The following is an 18,031-nucleotide window of genomic DNA, read 5'->3' on the forward strand; positions in this document are numbered from 1 at the left end:
TCATTATCATCATTGCCAATGCTAGTTATAGGTCCTAGCATGTTCGTGCACTCATGTAGAGAGGGACACGGAAAGCTGGTTGATGCATCTCGTCCAGAGGTGTACACGCCCCAACAGAAGTCGAACCCAGAATGTCTTGTGGCATGGCATCGCTTATTGAGTGCAGAAAGACTTGTGCACACAATTCAAAGTTCCTGACACCAAAAGGGTTAAGCAAGGAATTCCTGATCGTTCGCCTCCGCTTACAGTACATTATTATTTTGTTTTAGTGAGATCACGCTGAAGCAATGAACAAAAACCAATTCTTAGCCACAGGTTATGCCTTTAAAGCATGTCATTGCCCACCACGTCTGATATTATTCATGGGGCAAAATTGATGAGTCGAATGATAAGTCACCGTTGTTCCCCTGGTAACGTCTATAGGACAAGATCTTATTTTATTCCAATTTCCAGGAGTTAGGGACTTGTCAGATTTCATTTCAATCGACGCTGAGATAGATTGAAATTTAAAAGAACATCGCAATGCGTCAACGAAGTAATTTTCACTTTCTTTCTCCACACCCCTCCCCACTTTTAATAACGTTTACCTCCCCGAGTCAGTTAGCTCGTTCGTGGACACGAAAAAAAAAAATGTCCAGGTGTATACAATGTGTGCATGGATTAAGCTACACCGACATGGAAAATTAGATTTTCCTCCATAATCACATTCACGAACAACACAGCAGTGCTTACAATAATAGCTCGTCACCCTATTCTGTGATCTGTCGGAGAGAGGTGTTGAAGGAAAGGCAGTGACTGACTTCCTGTTTTCATCCCGCCATTTTTCGTCTATCTTCTGATCGGCTAATGAACGAGCCGTCATTGCCTCGCTGATTGACGTCGATAAAGAGACCATAATAGGCTTCAAATTAATTGGGTCACTCCATATTGACACTGCCTTGGTTTGAAGAGTAAAAATGATTCACCATTTCCATTTCTGACAGCCTGGTCGCGGGGGCCCTATATAGTGAGCAGGACCTCAAAACGCGGTTAAAAAAAAAAAAAAAAATGTTTCGGACTACCAAAGCCAGTTTTCAACCGAACTCTATATGCCTGGAAATCAATAAACCATGTTGAACACAACATGATTTGCATCTACTTTGTTTATCTCCTTTTCCTTTATTTTCATACTCGCTGCATTGATTGATCATAGGCATGCGACTTGTGAAAAGCTACGGAAGGGGGGGGGGGGGCAAAGATCTTTTAATCTCAGAAGAGTACGTGGATTTTCAACAGATGACTTCTCGAAAATTTGTTTATTATCAGGTGAAAATCCTCTCGCACTCCACTAATCTAAGTACGTTCTTTTGTCTTTTATTTTCTTTATGTTCTCCCAACAAACGACGGATGCCCTCCCCGTCAAATATTGCCATATTTAAGCCGGGGATCTGCGGCAAATTGTGGAAATATCTACCTCTTCCCGTTTGGAAATAATTTGAACTAATGCCATGAGCCTAATTCCTGCGGCAACGCAGGTTTATATAAGGAAACATCGCCTCCCACTTCCTTACAAAAGATAATTAATGACACACGAAACGGTGCAATACAACATCGAAAGATGAATGACAAAAACCTAATAATATCCAGCTTCTCTCGCTCACTAAATCAAATGGTTTACCTCAGCCAACTCGTTAAATGTGTTTACACGTAGCAACAATCACTCATCGATATTTAAAGCCCTCCCAATTTTAGTAATAATATGACATTTACAATATGTACTTGGTAGTTGTGAATTGCCCAACTCAACGGAATTTAGCAATTCCTTTTATACTTGCCCCATGACCGTTTTTTTTTTTTTGTCAACGTAGTATGCTACACATACATGACCAATTATTTAGAATGTTCTAGATCATCCTAAGTCTAGAGCTGTTAAGGTTTACCTCTGTAAGAGCGAAAGCGTACGTTGTGTATGCCTCTTCAAATTGTACATGCACCTTTATACATGACGTTGAATACTGTATCACTTCAAACATTATTATTTGCCCAGCTCGCATAGCTTTATGAATGTTTAAACAGCAAAGACAGTGTTCTTGTTACTTAACCTGTTGCCTCTAATATGCCGCAATTTCCCATCTAAAGAGTTCATGTATGGTTCATCGAGTTCTTGTTGGCCAAGGGTTAAATGAACGAGCGGGAGGTGTTTTCACAGGTGCTGTTTGTTATTCCCAAGATTCGTTAATCCAAAAATGAAATAAAGTTAGTTTTTCCGAAGGTTCCTTATTTCAATACACGCAAATTCGCTTTAAATAGATGTTCGTTCATCGGAATAAAAAAAAATGAAATCGGGTTCATTAATCTCAACATAATATGTTGCGTCGTTCCGAAGGTTCGTCAATCCGAAAATGAGAGAAAAAAAAAAGAAGGTGCGTACTTAGGAACCTACGAAATTACAAACATGTTACGTTTTCTGATTAACTAACCTTCGTAATAACGAGCTATAACCGTTTTCACAGATCATTACACATTTTACATGTGTTAACTACCTTGTCCAAAGCATACTGCTTGGAGGACGCCATGAGCTTTGAGTATCATACGAAACAACGGATATTTATAATTCTCTTAAGAAAGCTATCCTGACGTAACCTGTCATCCACTTCCGAAAGTTACGGGTCATGAAATCAAGAGATTTCGCGTACTTACAAACCATTTATATAGACCTAAATATTTATGAGAATCTAAGTATACAGAAAGACTTCGATCTTCATTTTTTTTCCAAGTGTTATCAAAGTTATAATTGAAGACTCGAAGACGCGTTCTCTGTTTTCTTGTTTTATCGTTGTTGCTTGATTGTTTGCGCGATAAAAGTGCTTTTTATTTCAATTTTCTTCTGAATTACGTTAACTCATCCTTTAAATCATTATGACGGAGAAAGTGTCAACAGACAATTGCCAAATTTTCATGGACGCTTTCCTCCCAATGACGGGAACTGTCAAAACACCCCAAAGCTGAAGGCGTCGTTTTCATGGGAGGGCAGTGGTTACTGTATACACAATTACTCACAGTTACCATAGTTACTCGGTGTTCTGACGTGTGTATATAGTATGCATAATGGGTACAACAATGTGTAATGATGAGTGCATGCATGTGTTCTCACATGTGTTCTCACATGCATTTATGCGTGCGTGCGTGATTGTGTGTGTGTGCGTGAGTGTGTGCGTGCGGGCCTGTGAGTGCTATGTGTGTATCATAATGTGTTTTGGCAATTTCTAGCCTTGAAAAGAAACATATGTTACAGAAAATATATATCAAGATGAAGATCGGCTTTGAGGTCTTCAAACATTGGTAGTGTAAATAGTTGGCTCGGAATCAAACGCAAAGCGTCAAAATCCCGATAAAAAGTAAAGTGGTTATCCACCAGACGGAGCCATGTTCAAAGCCTTTGAGGATATTTGCATCTCGAAGTGACCGGGTTCATTAGTTCAAAACTTCCACTACAGAGTTAGTTTTAATTGTAGAGTGAACGCAATGTTCAGGAGGGAAAATGATTCTTGGTTGCCGATTTGACACCACCGGAGACTGCTAATTTTCATTCAAAGGAATGAACGTTAACATCAGCTGTGGCAGTATCGTCAACGAGGTAGTTTGGAGTTCATGACCTATGCATCATAACGTTCATCATCTTGAAAGGTTTATCATCTCATGACCACTCCCATTATTTTGATGTCATTGCAATTCCATCGCTGGAAAATGGAAACAAACATCCATTCACAATCGATTCGCCACCTCGCTTCGATCCATCATTCGTAATTCACTACCGCCCAGTCTTCGAAATTCACAATTATCTAATTGGACTTTCAAGAAACAAGCAAGAAAGCAAGCAAACAAACACAAACAATAACAATGATAAAAATTGCATGTTAGAAGCTTTCATCTTTTTGTGATGGTAAAGTTAACAAGAAACCATCTTCCCTTTTCTGACTGCCATTACATGGCTCAAAGAATTCGTATTCCCTGGCTGCGAATTTCGGCAACGATGACTTCAGTTCTGCTCACTTTAACATTATTATGAAGTCATCTCCTTTCCCGCCAAAAACGATTACGCAGTGCTGGAAAGGGGGTTAATCTCATTGGCTGAGGAGTGATTGTCTCATAGTCGTTAAAGGACAGGACAGATTACTGCGTAGTTTGAAAAGGTTTTGTATTATCACAGATAGTGGGGTACATGTATGCGTGTGTGTGTGTGTGTGTGTGTGTGTGTGTGTGTGTGTGTGTGTGTGACAGAGAGAGAGAGGCGAGGTGGGGAAGGGAATACTCAGTAGAGCAAAATGGAAGTACAATGTATACATAAACGTCTATAGATACAGAAAATCCTCTCCCATCCCCCGCGTTTCCGTCAAGAAAGCAGAGTTTATCGAATTTCAGTTCAAGCTGACCCTATAGGCCTCCAGAAAGAAATAAGGCATAATATAGTGATCGCTTTGAAAGCTTCATATATAATTTGTGATTCATTTTATTTTGATGATAAGGAAAAGTCAATTTCGTACCATTGTGTTCATTCACATATACAAATTAACATGATATAGCAAGACGGCAAAACGTATTGTTTTTAATAGAATGTTGATATGACGGAAAATCTTTGGCAGGACAGTTTTGACACAAGTAATGCTTGACGCGGAAGAAGCCCTGAAGATGAAAAAGTAGACAATAATTATAATATGGTATCTATCTGTACAATTATTTATTTCAAAAGGTTTTAAAATCAAACAAGTATTTCCCCAATGGGCTCGAAAACAGTGCAACAGATTACTCATTAAGTTCTTGTGAAGGTGTGGTTTGGGATGATGGGTGACTGTGTCGTGCGTGCATGTGGTCATTTTGTGAAGGTGAGTGCGTGTGTGTATGTGTGTGCGCGTGTCTGGATGGGTGTTTGCTTAAAAAACAGTGTACTGAAGATGCGGTGATGGCCTGGCCAATTTACGGACATGACACGGTTTGGGAGCGGGAATTGTGATTCACTGGACTCGCCTTAACCGCAAGGTGATCATCGAGGGAAAAAACAAAAGCAAAAATTCACAAACGGCAGAAGAAAACTCCCCCCCCCCCTCTCTCTCTCTCTCTTCTTTTCTCTGTTTTAAATGTTTGTCGGGTAACAAAACTACTAAACGAAGTCATCATTGCCGACAGTTTTGCCCTTGACATGGTGGTAATGTGTCAGACCGATTGACTGGGTGAGACCGCAAGTGCCCGCTGTCGCCTGCAGGAAATTCCAAAAATCGATTCTAATCGAATGATCTACTCGAGATAAATCTATAACTGTAATGGAGTGCATGACGAGCCAAAGGTTCAATAGACGCCGAGGAGAGCAAAGAGTCAAGTTCAACTTAAAGTTCCACTGAACACGCGGAACTATAGTGGTACTTTTAAAGGGCAACCTATAGCACGGACAATATTTATTTGGTGAACAGACTATGAGGTATTAAAATTGCAGTAGATAAAACAAAGGAACACCATGGGTGCGTGTGTGTGTGTGTGTGTGTTTGTGTGTGTGTGTGTGTGTGTGTGTGTGTGTGCAGTGAGGGAGGGGGAGAAAGACCACACACCGACGGATAGTGCAGATAAAGTCGATATTGGCTTCGAGTAAAGATGGCAGACGATCAAACGGAAGTCAATACCGCCATTTTCGTTTAAATTCTTCGATGGAAAATCAGTATTAATTTGCTATACTGGTCTCCTGCACTATCCCCCTTCATGTTTCATTTCACTTCGCCGCATTTATTAGAGAGAAAAACTCTGGAGATATCAAGCACGAGAAAAAATAATTAGAAAATACAAAAAAAAAAAACTCAATTACTCAAGAACTCAGGTATTATGGTCAGCTTGATAAATACACTTGAACATCCGGGAATGCTTAATCAAAGACCCGGATGGTGTTTACAAGCTCTACGGGCTCACCCGTGAGAAAGTCGTCAGTTTCACACATAAGCCATGTCAGACACATCGACTTAATTATGAAACGCAATCGGTTGTAGTACGACGCTGAGAGAAAGGGAGAGCAGGAATACAAAAAATGGAGAGAAATAAATAAAAATGAATGAAATAAATGTATGTCAAGGTTATAGTGTGGTTGGAGAAACTGGATAGTAGAGCCATATATGGCTCATTTTTGATCAACTATATCTAAACGAACTTTGCGTCAGATTCGTGAGATCGAACAAAAAAAAAAAGGCAAAGGTATACTCGTAGATCAAGGTATACACCATCGCTGTTATATAGGTAAATACGTCTGTAAAGTTTCACAATAAAACTTCGTCCTTTTGTTGCTAAGCCTTTTGTTGCTAAGGTCATATCTTGGGTCATCATCAATGCGGACAAGGACTGCGACCAGTATTACGGAAATGCTTAATTCTATTGACCTTTGCAGTATCATTTCATTAGGATATAACGCCATTGCATGTGCATTGTCAATAATTCTATGGGGATTGGAATGGCACCTGATGTGATGATAATACTGCTCAATGAAATTTCATCTTTCAGTATGTCGCACAGTAAAAGAAGAAGTAGAAACAACAACAATGGCTAATGGACGCGATATAATGTGCTGTATAGCAGCTTGGAGCGTCGTCCATAATTAGAGAGAGGGTTCATGTTTTCCCATCATCGACAACAGTACCTCCGTCCCGACTCGCTTGAAATGACGAGAAATTGCACATCTTAATAATACTCGTGTGTAAAAGACCAATAAAGTAATTGGGATATGGACATTGTAAACTTCTCCTAACTTTTCGGAATTGTGGGCACAATGATGTCAGACTTTATTCTAGAACAAATGAAAAAAAAAATCATCATTAATGGCGACTGGTACACGCCTCATTTAATTGGGAAAATAAAAACCAAACACTTCTGATTTCTGATTGAACTTTCACTCTAGCAGTCGACCTGACCCAAATTATTATAGGGTATATCGATATAGGTCCTACTTGGCGTCTTAGGTAGACAGTTCCACTGAAACATCTTCAGCTGAACTTGGACGGGAATCGGGACAACTCGCAGAATTAGGACACCAGCAACGTGCAAGCACAGAAATTAGAAGTTTATTGCAGATGCTACACGGGATCTTCCGGGTATCACACTGGCACTTAATTAGTCCAAGGCTGTCAGGTACACATGCCACGACTCTTACGAAACCGCTATATTTGGAGCGGGAAACAGATAAATGACTAATGCGAATGTCTGCTGACCTGGAAGGTATATAGGTGTTTGCACGTACACGTAGGCGACTAAGTACTGTACCCCCAACATTTCACAACATGCGATCGTTCCCATTGAACTACCTTTTGCGCGGGTCTTTGCCTGACGTACTCTACGTCTCTATAGTTCTTCAAAGATCCATGAAGAGGGGAATATTGTTTGCTTCTCATCATTACAGATTATATCATATTCATTTATTGCTCTTGTCACTCAATTCAACTGGGTACACTGCAAATTCAGCACTCTTTATCAGATAGGAATGCGGCCGTATACGTCTAAAAGGTGATCTCCCATGATTCATTCACGAATGGCAAAGAATCCTGCATCATAGTTGGTTAATTTCAATAAATCCAATCACACAACGGAACCTAAGCCTCGTCTTCCTACGCTTGTCACGCATATTGTCATAAGGTATGATGTCATCAATCGATACTGCTATCAAATTTTAAAAGTAAGAACATGCAGCATTTGCCAGACACACTTTCACATCCGGGTCTCTCTATATCTATTGATTGATGCCGAACTTTATGACAAGCGAGAAACCTAGGCCTAGTTACATGACTTCATAGCCAAATTGCCATTAGTTAGTGGAGAAACTATTATTGTCGTGTTATAGCGCCTATTACTCCTTACCTTGGTCATAATAGCTTCTAACTGATTGAAAGAAAACCCTGGAGTATGGTTCTGAACTCCTCTTTTTATACGTTTTCGTTTGTGTTTACTTCAAAACCTGAATTATTTCCTCAATAAACACAGAGCACTTCGAATTTGATGTTTGAATGATTAAAGGTATACAGGCTATATTGTGTTCAAATGACTGCCCCAAATAGACCGCCATTTATCTTCCCTTCACTGTTCCCATATCAATCTCCGTCACAATTCTGCTCATTGCGAAAAAAAAATATGACATCCCACACTTTAATATATAATTATTTTAACCCATCAAAACTATCGACCAATTATCTCGGGGTCCATCAATGTCAACGGAAAGGAAAATTATGTCCAGTCGTCCCACGCTGCGCCATTAGCTTCCTATCGTTATTACACGTGAAGGTAAGAATTCCACTTCAACGACATTTTCAGGTTATTTTATCACACAGAACCTCGATCCGAATATATCCCGTAGTTTACCTCGAAGCGTTCTATAATCATGCATCTGTTCTCTCTGAAAACCTGTCATACCTATAAATTATTGGAATATGAGATTTATGATAAACTGTGCCCACATTGCGTGACTGAACTCTGACCCCATTTCATAAAAGATGTTAGGATGACAAGTTTTGGTGGAATGACAACTTTCAATAGCAACAGTCAATCAGGAAAGTGGATTCTTGTCGTTACTATGACAATTGTCATTCCAGCAAGAGTTGCTATCATATCAACTTTTTTTCTTTTTTTTTATGAAATGGGGCCCAGATTTCACTAGTTTGTCGGTCAACTTACTTTCACATTATCGATACTTGAAGTTAGCATGATGTTATCTGTATCATAAACTTCAGGAAATTTGTTCGTGATGTATACAATCAAAACATTCAGATTTTTAAGGAGGCGGGAACGTAAAAAAACAGGTAAAAACCACTGAATGAGAGGTCACACCTAAGGTTTACGAGCTAAATATACAAATAATTCATATGGGAGGAAATCCTCTCGGACAATCGGGAAGAAATGTCGACGTGTAAATCATATTGACAGTTCAGGAAATAATATAATCATCTTTCACCCTCTTCCTATTGTGAAAACAACGTTTTCTGTGACCGACTCGTATAGGTATGAACTAGCCCTATGAATCAGTTGGGAAAAAAAAAAAAAAAACCGGCCGCGGCTCGTGTTATAGGGAAGCTTAACATCTGGGATATAAATGTATGCCATTTTGATGTGCGCACAATCTGTTAAGGGAAACTCCTTTTATAGCCAGAAATTATGTACATTCAGTAAATGAAAAAATACAACAAATAAAGAAGACGAACAAAAAGAAGAAGAACAAGAAATGTTGTAACGTCTGAATAAAATCGAATGATTCATTCATGAGATATTGATATTTAGACTTTAGGCTAATCCATGTGGCGCTTTTATTGGATGAAAAGGCTACAACAGTTACAGTGGCAGTTCGTGATGTCATGTTAGTAGAACGATAAAAGGAAAAGCAATTTCCCCACACATTTTTTTTTTCTTGCAAATCAAAAGACCACTTGATTTACCCCCTTCAGATGACAGGACATGGAAAAAAATATCCTCACCATTATTTTCAATTTTCATAAAAAATGAAACTGCATGTATTCATCATCACATTGTCCAAATCTAACTGATAATAGGTCTTATTATTAACCAAGGAAAGCCTCTTCACTGCTCTCCTAGCAGAGGATCAGCATGCCTTTCTCACTACCCCAACCATGCCAACACTGCCAGGTACCCATTTTTACACTTGGGTCCAGAGGGACAATGTGAGAGAGAGAGAGAGAGAAAAAAAAATCTTGTCCAAGAATGAACGCATCGGATAAGACTTGTGAGTTTTACGATGACATAAACATAAAATGTATGCATATTTCTTTCTTTCATTTTATTCACTGAATCTAGATATTATACTGTTGAAGGGTGAACATCCCTTTTAAGGATTGAGCGCACATCCTTAACTACGGCCGCCTCCATTAAGGGAGATATCGCACCTTGCAGTATGATAACTCCATGGTTCGTTTAACCAAGGAGTCGCCCAGCTGGTCACTAGCTAGTACCTCCTTGGTCAAATCGGAGTGGTAGAGAAATTGTCTCTTTCGTTCTCTGGCCATATCAAGGAGGCTCCGAGGGGGTACTAGGTGAGCCTATCATGGGCGTAAATCCCGGGGGGGATGGGGGGGATATATCCCCCCCTGAAATGGAGGAGGGGGGGATGGCCTGTACAATCATCCCCCCCTGAATTTTGAGGGGAAAAAATGGAGGAAGCAGAAATGTGATTGTATCAATTTTGGCATATTGCATGACGTTTGTACGCCGGCCTTCAGACAGGTAACAGAGCTGAACAGTATTCTATCTTGTAGGAAAATGTATACTTTTCTCAAGCGCTCGCTCGCTTCGCTCGCTCGCGAAGAAAGTAACATCGACATACACTGTAAGGTATGGCTCAGGCGTTGACAACGTCAAATGGTATAGGTCTACATATAAACATGCTATGACGCGAGTAACTGGGGACCATCTGCAATATATGTACGAAAACATACAAACAAACAATAACAACAACTTTATCGCCATAATTGAACCCCCTCCATTTCCTGAATCATTCCTGAGAAACGACAGTGACTGATGACTCAGTCAGGATACATCTATGGGCATACCAAGGGAAGATCAGGGACGTCGAATCTATGGGGGGCAAAGGGGCATTTGCCCCGCCCCAAAGGAAGTGTTCAGACAGACAAATCATTGGTATCCCCCAAGCAATTTCCGAGATTAGGACAAATCTCGAACTTTCTTAATGGAAAATTGTCCAAATATCGCCAGAACTATGCACCAGATCGTTGTATTGCAATCATGAACATGCAAAAGGTCCGCTATACAGGATAAGGGATAAACTTTGTACACTTTTGACATAGACGTATATTCCCTAATTTATCAAAGAGTGTGCAGCAGATCTTTCACTTAACAAAAGCAACCTAATATGTATAGATGCGTCGATGGGGGGGGGGGGGATGGTTCTCAAATAAAAGTGGGACAAACAAAAGCGAAAAATATAGCTACAAACGGCAGTTTTTGGAGTGTAAAATGTTAAAATTTTAAAGCTCGCTCGCTCCGCTCGCTCGCATTTAATCGCTATGCCATTCTCTTGATGTTGCTGCCAGTGATTGTGAGCAGGTGCGCCCCCCTTAATTTCCAAAGCGAAAAATATAGCTACAAACGGCAGCTTGGGGACTGTAAAATGTTAAAATTTTAAAGCTCGCTCGCTCCGCTCGCTCGCATTTAACCGCTATGCCATTCTCCTGATGTTGCTGCCAGTGATTGACAGCAGGTGCACCCGGTGCGCCCCCCTTAATTTCCAAAGCGAAAATATAGCTACAAACGACAGTTTTTAGGACTGGAAAATGTCTAAATTTTCAAGCTCACTCGCTTCGCTCGCTAGCATTTAATCAGTATGCCATTCTCCTGATGTTGCTGCCAGTAATTGCCGGCAGTTGCGCCCGGTGTGCCCCCTGAATTTCCAAAGCGAAAAAATACAGCCACAAACGGCAGTCTTTGGACTGTAAAATGTCAAAATTTTGAAGCTCGCTCGCTCCGCTCGCTCGCATTTAACCGCTATGCCATTCTCCTGATGTTGCTGCCAGTAATTGCCGGCAGTTGCACTCGGTGTGCCCCCTAAATTTCCAAAGCGAAAAAGTATAGCTACAAACGGCAGTTTTTAGACTGTAAAATGTCAAAATTTTCAAGCTCGCTCGCTCCGCTCGCTCGCATTTAATCGCTATGCCATTCTCTTGATGTTGCTGCCAGTGATTGTGAGCAGGTGCGCCCCCCTTAATTTCCAAAGCGAAAAATATAGCTACAAACGGCAGTTTGGGGACTGTAAAATGTCAAATTTTTGAAGCTCGCTCGCTTCGCTCGCTCGCATTTAATTATAATTCCATTCTCCTGATGTTGCTGCCAGTAATTGCCAGCAGTTTACGCCCGGTGCGCCCCCTTAATATCCAAAGCGAAAAATATAGCTACAAACGGCAGTTTTGGGACTGTCAAATGTCAAAATTTGAAGCTCGCTCGCTTCGCTCGCTCGCATTTAATCATTATGCCATTCTCCTGATGTTGCTGCCAGTAATTGCCAGCAGTTTTCGCCCGGTGCGCCCCCCCCCCTTAATTTCCAAAGCGAAAAATTACTAGTACAGCCACAAAGGACATGTGGGACTGTAAAATATCAAAATTTTCAAGCTCACTCGCTTCGCTCGCTCGCATTTAATCGTTATGCCATTCTGATGTTGCTGCCCGATTGCCGGCAGTTGCGCCCGGTGTGCCCCCATAATTTCCAAAAGCGAAAAAATACAGCCACAAACGGCAGTCTTTGGACTGTAAAATGTCAAAATTTTCAAGCTCGCTCGCCCCGCTCGCTCGCATCTAACTGCTATGCCATTCTCCTGAGGTTGCTGCCAGTAATTGCCAGCAGTTGCGCCTGATGCGGCCCCCCTTAATTTCCAAAGCGAAAAAGTATAGCTACAAACGGCAGTTTTTAGACTGTAAAATGTTAAAATTTTCATGCTCGCTCGCTCCACTCGCTCGCATTTAATCGCTATGCCATTCTCGTGATGTTGCTGCCAGTGATTGACAGCAGTTGCGCCTGGTGTGCCCCCCTTAATTTCCAAAGCGAAGAATATAGCTACAAACACATGACAAACGGCAGTTTTTGGACTGAAAAATGTCAAAATTTTCAACGCAAAGAGATTTCACCGTAGGAGGGGAAAACCCCCCTACCATACCCTCCCCCCGCGCTTGATTCGTTCCCTCACATAACCGCTCCTCCTAAGATCAAATCCTGCCTACGCCGATGATAGGCCCCATTATTTAGTAGGCCTTCACAGTGATGTCGCACAGCAAGAGCTGAAATACCACGATTTTGTCATTCAATAATATATTGTGAATATTTCATTTTCTTAGTGTTTTTTTAAAGAAAAGAAAACAAAATTTTCACCACAAGTGAGCACCAGATCGCTGAATTTCAGGTCTGAAAATGCAAAATCTTCCTCGTGTGGGAGAAGGATACCCTCCCCCCCCCCCCCCTACACACCCTTCCCCCGTTCGGTCGTTCCGCTCCCTCTCACAGATATTTCCCAAAAAGAAAAAAATGTTTTCATACTTTTAAGGTCTGATTTTCCGCCGAAAGTCGTCTGACAAGCAAAAAAAAAAGCAACAAGAACAAAAAGTCTTTATGTTGTTGCTGCCAATTTTTTCCCACTTTATATTTCATGCAAAAGAGTGGGGCATCCGATCCCTGTAAAGCGTGTGTGTGTAGGGGGGGGGGGAGGGGGGCACAAAGCTTCTCCCCCCCCCCACCCCCCCCCAAAAAAAAAAGGCTGCGCCGGTCCGGTTATGGGCTTGTAATCGTGGTGATGGTGACCATCCCCCCCACTCCTCAGTATGGATTTACGCCGTTGGAGCCTATCGTACTTCCTTGGACAGTAAACCTCTCCTCTGTGCGGAGAACATATCGCGAACATATTTTCCTCCCAACTGTGTGTATGAATACGGTCTCTTCTTCAATCAAAACACCGGGATTTACCCGACATTCCTATCTGCTCTGAGTCTCCCCCCCCCCCCCCCCGTGCAAGCCTGGTAAATAAATGAAAGTCCGTCCCTTTGCTTTATACACTCTCAAGGAGAACAGACTTGCACGTGAACAGACTGTAAAATGTCAAAATATAAAAGACGGCGTACATAACATGCATGCGACTGCAATAATAACCAGAGTTCACAAAGAGTTCATGGTTAAGTCCGATGTCTGAACTTCTGACTTTGTTGAAGTGGAGTCGAAGAGTTAGGAATCCTGGAGATCCAAGTTATTTTCTCAATAATTTGTCAATTCTTGGTATGACTTTGGTGTGGCCTGTCATTTTAAGAAAGCTACAGAACAACACGACTTGTTCTCTGGGAAACAGCGTTATGATGTGAATAAGTGTAAAAATGATATACTCTATAAAGCGTAGCCATAACTTCCGAGATTTTTTTTTCTCCATCCCTTCTCCCTTCTTGTCATTTTGCCTTGCTATCTGACAATTTAATGATCACTGAATCTTAACGAAATGATATTAAACAGATAAGATAAGTACATTTTTGACAGTTTGAAACATATCCAAATGAAAATAAGTTTGTAATAAGAATTTACACAATTAACCACATCGGAGAAAACCTATGTGTAACTTCGTTTCGCTATTCGCGAGGTTTTTTTTTGTGTGTGTGTGTGTTTTTTTTGAGGAACAGTGATTCCTCTAAATATGTACTCTTATCCGCAGTAAACCATAAAACTATAAAACTAGCAACTTAGGAGTAGTCTGTGAGCGATTTCATCGTATACGTGGTATTATCATATTATTATTATTATTATTATTATATCAAAATATGTGATATTTTGCTTTCCACCTAACACAATACGCAAGGGCACTTGTCACTTGGATAAATTTTCTAAGGAATCTCTCAAAACGAGACATGACCATCGTATCGACCTAAAAAGAGAAGGTAAGCCAAAAGAGAAAGTGTGCAAAGCGACGGATATTACGTAATATTGTAAACTAAGCAACTGCCAACACATGGCTGCAGAAAAGTTGCGAGAGTTCAGATTCCTGTTGCTGACCAGCGAACATCCTCGGTCACTTTTTAAAACCTTTAAAAAGTATTAAGATTAAGATCAACCTCCCAAACATAAGGAAGGAAGTGTTTGGCTGTGGGTTTTTTCTTTTACGTCTTTTTTATTCAATTCTACGTTGTTTTCAAAACTGAAAAAAAAAGAAAGATCAAAGAGAAAATGCAAGAATGACAAGAGTGATAGCATATAACTTAGTGCTCTACCTTCTTTGGCCAAAAATCATCATAGAACTACCGCACCTCATATTTATACTGCATAATTATCATGATATTGTGAGTCTGATGGCCCTGAAAGAATAGATCCACAGTGAGAAACTGTGAAATTAAAAATACAAATATGTTGCAAAAATGTCAAAATATGATGTTGCTTCACTTTTCACTTATACGAAATAAAAAAAAAGAAGAAAAAAGGAGAAAAAAATCAGATTACAGAAAGAAGATAGAGAAAGAAGCAGACCATGTCGGCCTTTATACCCTCCTCATGTCAGTGCGATTCCTCTTTATGATCAATTCAGCGAAACACCTTTTGATTCTTCCATGTACCCATGGTACCTGCGACATGTATTTTGTTTGATTTGCATTTTACTTTATTTTGTTCTTTTTGTTTTTTTTTTGTTTATTTTTGTTTCATGAATAAGTCTGAATAATTGTTTCTTTTGTACAAATCTTGTGACAGTACAGATTCAGGCCCAAATCGCATACCCTCGTCATATACTAGTAAGTCACAGACTTGACGGAGATTTTAATTTTTTTTCTCTCTTTTTTTCTTTAATAAAAAAAAAACAAGATTGCTTCTCAACGTTTAACGTGATCACAACTTCGATCATTACAAAATGATACAATATGCCAATCTGACGGGGCACTGGGCTGAATTACATCACAACTAACGACTGACATCAACATCACACCGTTATCATGATGCAGCAATACCTCGTTGTCATGACCACAAGGATTTAAAGTGAGGCACATGCCCATAGCAGTGTGTAACCAACGTTAAAGACGTCTTTTGAGTTGGCGGGTACTAATGCAGCAAAATGAGAAGATAATCGTCACACATTGTTTGCAAACGCATCAGACATTCTCTCTATGATAACATTATTTTGTCACCCGCCTCGGATCTTACCTCGTCCTGCTTCTTGTGTAACCTGCAGTGTACGACACCTGGCTGGTAACGAGAACGACTTGCAGCAGAAATAGCATCCATGCAAGCTGTATTCCCAAGCTTCTCCGGGTAAGGAACACCCCTTGAGAGCCCCCAGCTCTGCTGTACTTATGACTGCAGGAATATCCCGGCAGCATTTTGTCCCCTCGTAGCTCAGAAAAATCCACACGAAATTTTGGGGTAAAAAGTTGGATGACTGAAAATCTCAGAGAAAAAAAAAAGCAGCAGACGAGCTGAGTCACAAAAAACGAACCATGAGAACCATTGAAGCAGCTGCCGTGACTTTCTCCGTTTGTTTTTGCCTTGCTTTTTGTTTTATTATATTTTTCTCCCAAGTGCTTCAACAACAGCAATAACACTCACAGGTATGTGACGGACGAAAAATCGGGTTTAGTATGAAGATGTACTACTTCCAAAGGACTACAGAATGATTTCCACTACGCTGTTCCTCGCATTATGGGCGTTGATTTCTGTTCTTTTTTTTTTTATAATGTCGAGAGGTAGTTTAATAGAAATACAAAGCGCGCCGTGTTCGGTTGTGCCCCGTTCGCGCGAAGTCTGTCGTCTGCTTAGCCCTGTGGGATGATGATGATGACCGAACTGCGCGGGGGAAAGTGCGAGACTGGCGAGGGATCAAGCGCTCAGAGCTGTTTCACCGGTTTTCTCCGAGCGTCGTAAAACAAACGAGTGCCTTTCGCCTCGCATCAGCCTCGACCGTTCATCTTCCCATGCCACACTCTGCAAATACCCCCCTCGCTCGCGCACTCTGCAAGATAAATATTGGTTTATGTCTCGCGATATGTGATGTGAGTAGTGTGGCCTTCAAAAAAATGAAATAAATAAAAAAGAAGAGAAAAGCACTCCTCGAGAAGTTTGTCAATATTTAAGAGAAGTGGTAGTGGATGAAAGTCAGGTCCAATTACAGTGGGGAGGGAGTGGAGGGCAAGAGGAACTCGTTGGAACGCAATGGTTCCTTCTTCGGGAAGCGGGAATTTCACTTGCATCAAAAAGATTTTCTACATTCTAAAATTAATCCCATCAATCCGATTAATTCCACTGTATTTGAAAAAAGTGGTGGTGTTTAAAGTTTGGGAATTCCAGGAAAAAGTTGTTAGTATAAAAAAAAAATGGATTCAACAAATCTTCTGCCCAATGTAATAAAATCAATCAATCAATCAATCAACCAATCAATCAAATCAAATCAATCAATCAATCCATCAATCAATCAATCAATCAATCAGTCAGTCAGTCAGTCAATCAATCAATCAATCAATCAATCAATCAATCTATCTATCTATATATCTATCTATCAATCAATCAACCAATTAATAATCAATGCACAGTAGGACCTCGAATATCCGGCCATGTCGGGACCGACGGACGTCCGAATAATCGATGTTCAAATACAACGCTTTCTAGCATATCATGGTAGGGGTAAGCCTATACACTTTTTATTACCAATTTACTAATATTGTGAATATCGCAATGACATTGTCATATTTCATAGTTATGGAAATTAAACGAAATATCAGTAAAATATCCCTACATATATTGTTTCTTGTTTCTGCACCAGTACGTCTTTGACATCGTCTCACGACTGACTTAATGAAATTACAGTTCGCTGCCTTGATTGAAATATGGCCCGTAGCGTATTCGCACGATAATGTTGATCGTAATAACTATGTTTGTTTTGAGCGAGATTTGGCGACGTCCGGATAACAGAGAAACCGGATAATCGATGACCAGTTAATCGAGGTCCTACTGTAATTAGATGTAAGTGTAATGTTGATTGCACTTCTCAATAACTTTTAATGTTTAGAATGAATTACCCATAGGCACAAACGACAAAAATAATTCTGGTGCCACTTTCGGGTTTAATCAGCTGACAAGCAAAAAAACAAAACAAAACAAACAACTTTTTGTCTTTTACTGTCCCCCCCCCCCTGATCAACGGAGGGGGGGGGGGGGGCGCACGTACCCCTTTCATTTTCTTTTATTTCCGTTATACAAAAAAAAAAAATGAATAAAGGGGGCGTGAGCCCGGTGCGTCCCCTCCGCCTATCATACATGCCATACACACATAGGCCAACATGGTTATGTTCCCCAATACACATGTATGTACACACGTATGCATATCGCATGCACACATGCATGCAACATGCATACATGATGTGTAGTACAATGTATCACATTTATCTGAAATGTGATTCAAACATTTTACCACTAACAACAGAGCAGAGGCTCACCTCCCTGCACAGCTGAGGGAGTCCTTTTGGATCTGCATTATGAATTCCCCGAAAGGGGCAGGGGGGGTGGTGGGGG

The 18,031-nt window shown here is 40.6% G+C and overlaps 1 protein-coding gene across 1 annotated transcript in view; it reads right to left on the reverse strand.

The window, feature by feature from the left end:
• The window catches only part of LOC140227466 (uncharacterized), an 89,706-nt gene extending 73,860 nt beyond the window's left edge, over positions 1 to 15,846 (reverse strand). Inside the window, exon 1 of the mRNA XM_072307870.1 lies at positions 15,671 to 15,846. Within this exon, the coding sequence (XP_072163971.1) occupies positions 15,671 to 15,846 (176 nt within the window). The remainder of the gene's footprint in view (positions 1 to 15,670) is intronic.
• Between the last annotated feature and the right edge of the window lie 2,185 nt (positions 15,847 to 18,031).

The sequence above is a fragment of the Diadema setosum genome, chromosome 4 (assembly GCF_964275005.1).
Source record: "Diadema setosum chromosome 4, eeDiaSeto1, whole genome shotgun sequence".
In the NCBI taxonomy this organism is placed as follows: Eukaryota; Metazoa; Echinodermata; class Echinoidea; order Diadematoida; family Diadematidae; genus Diadema; species Diadema setosum.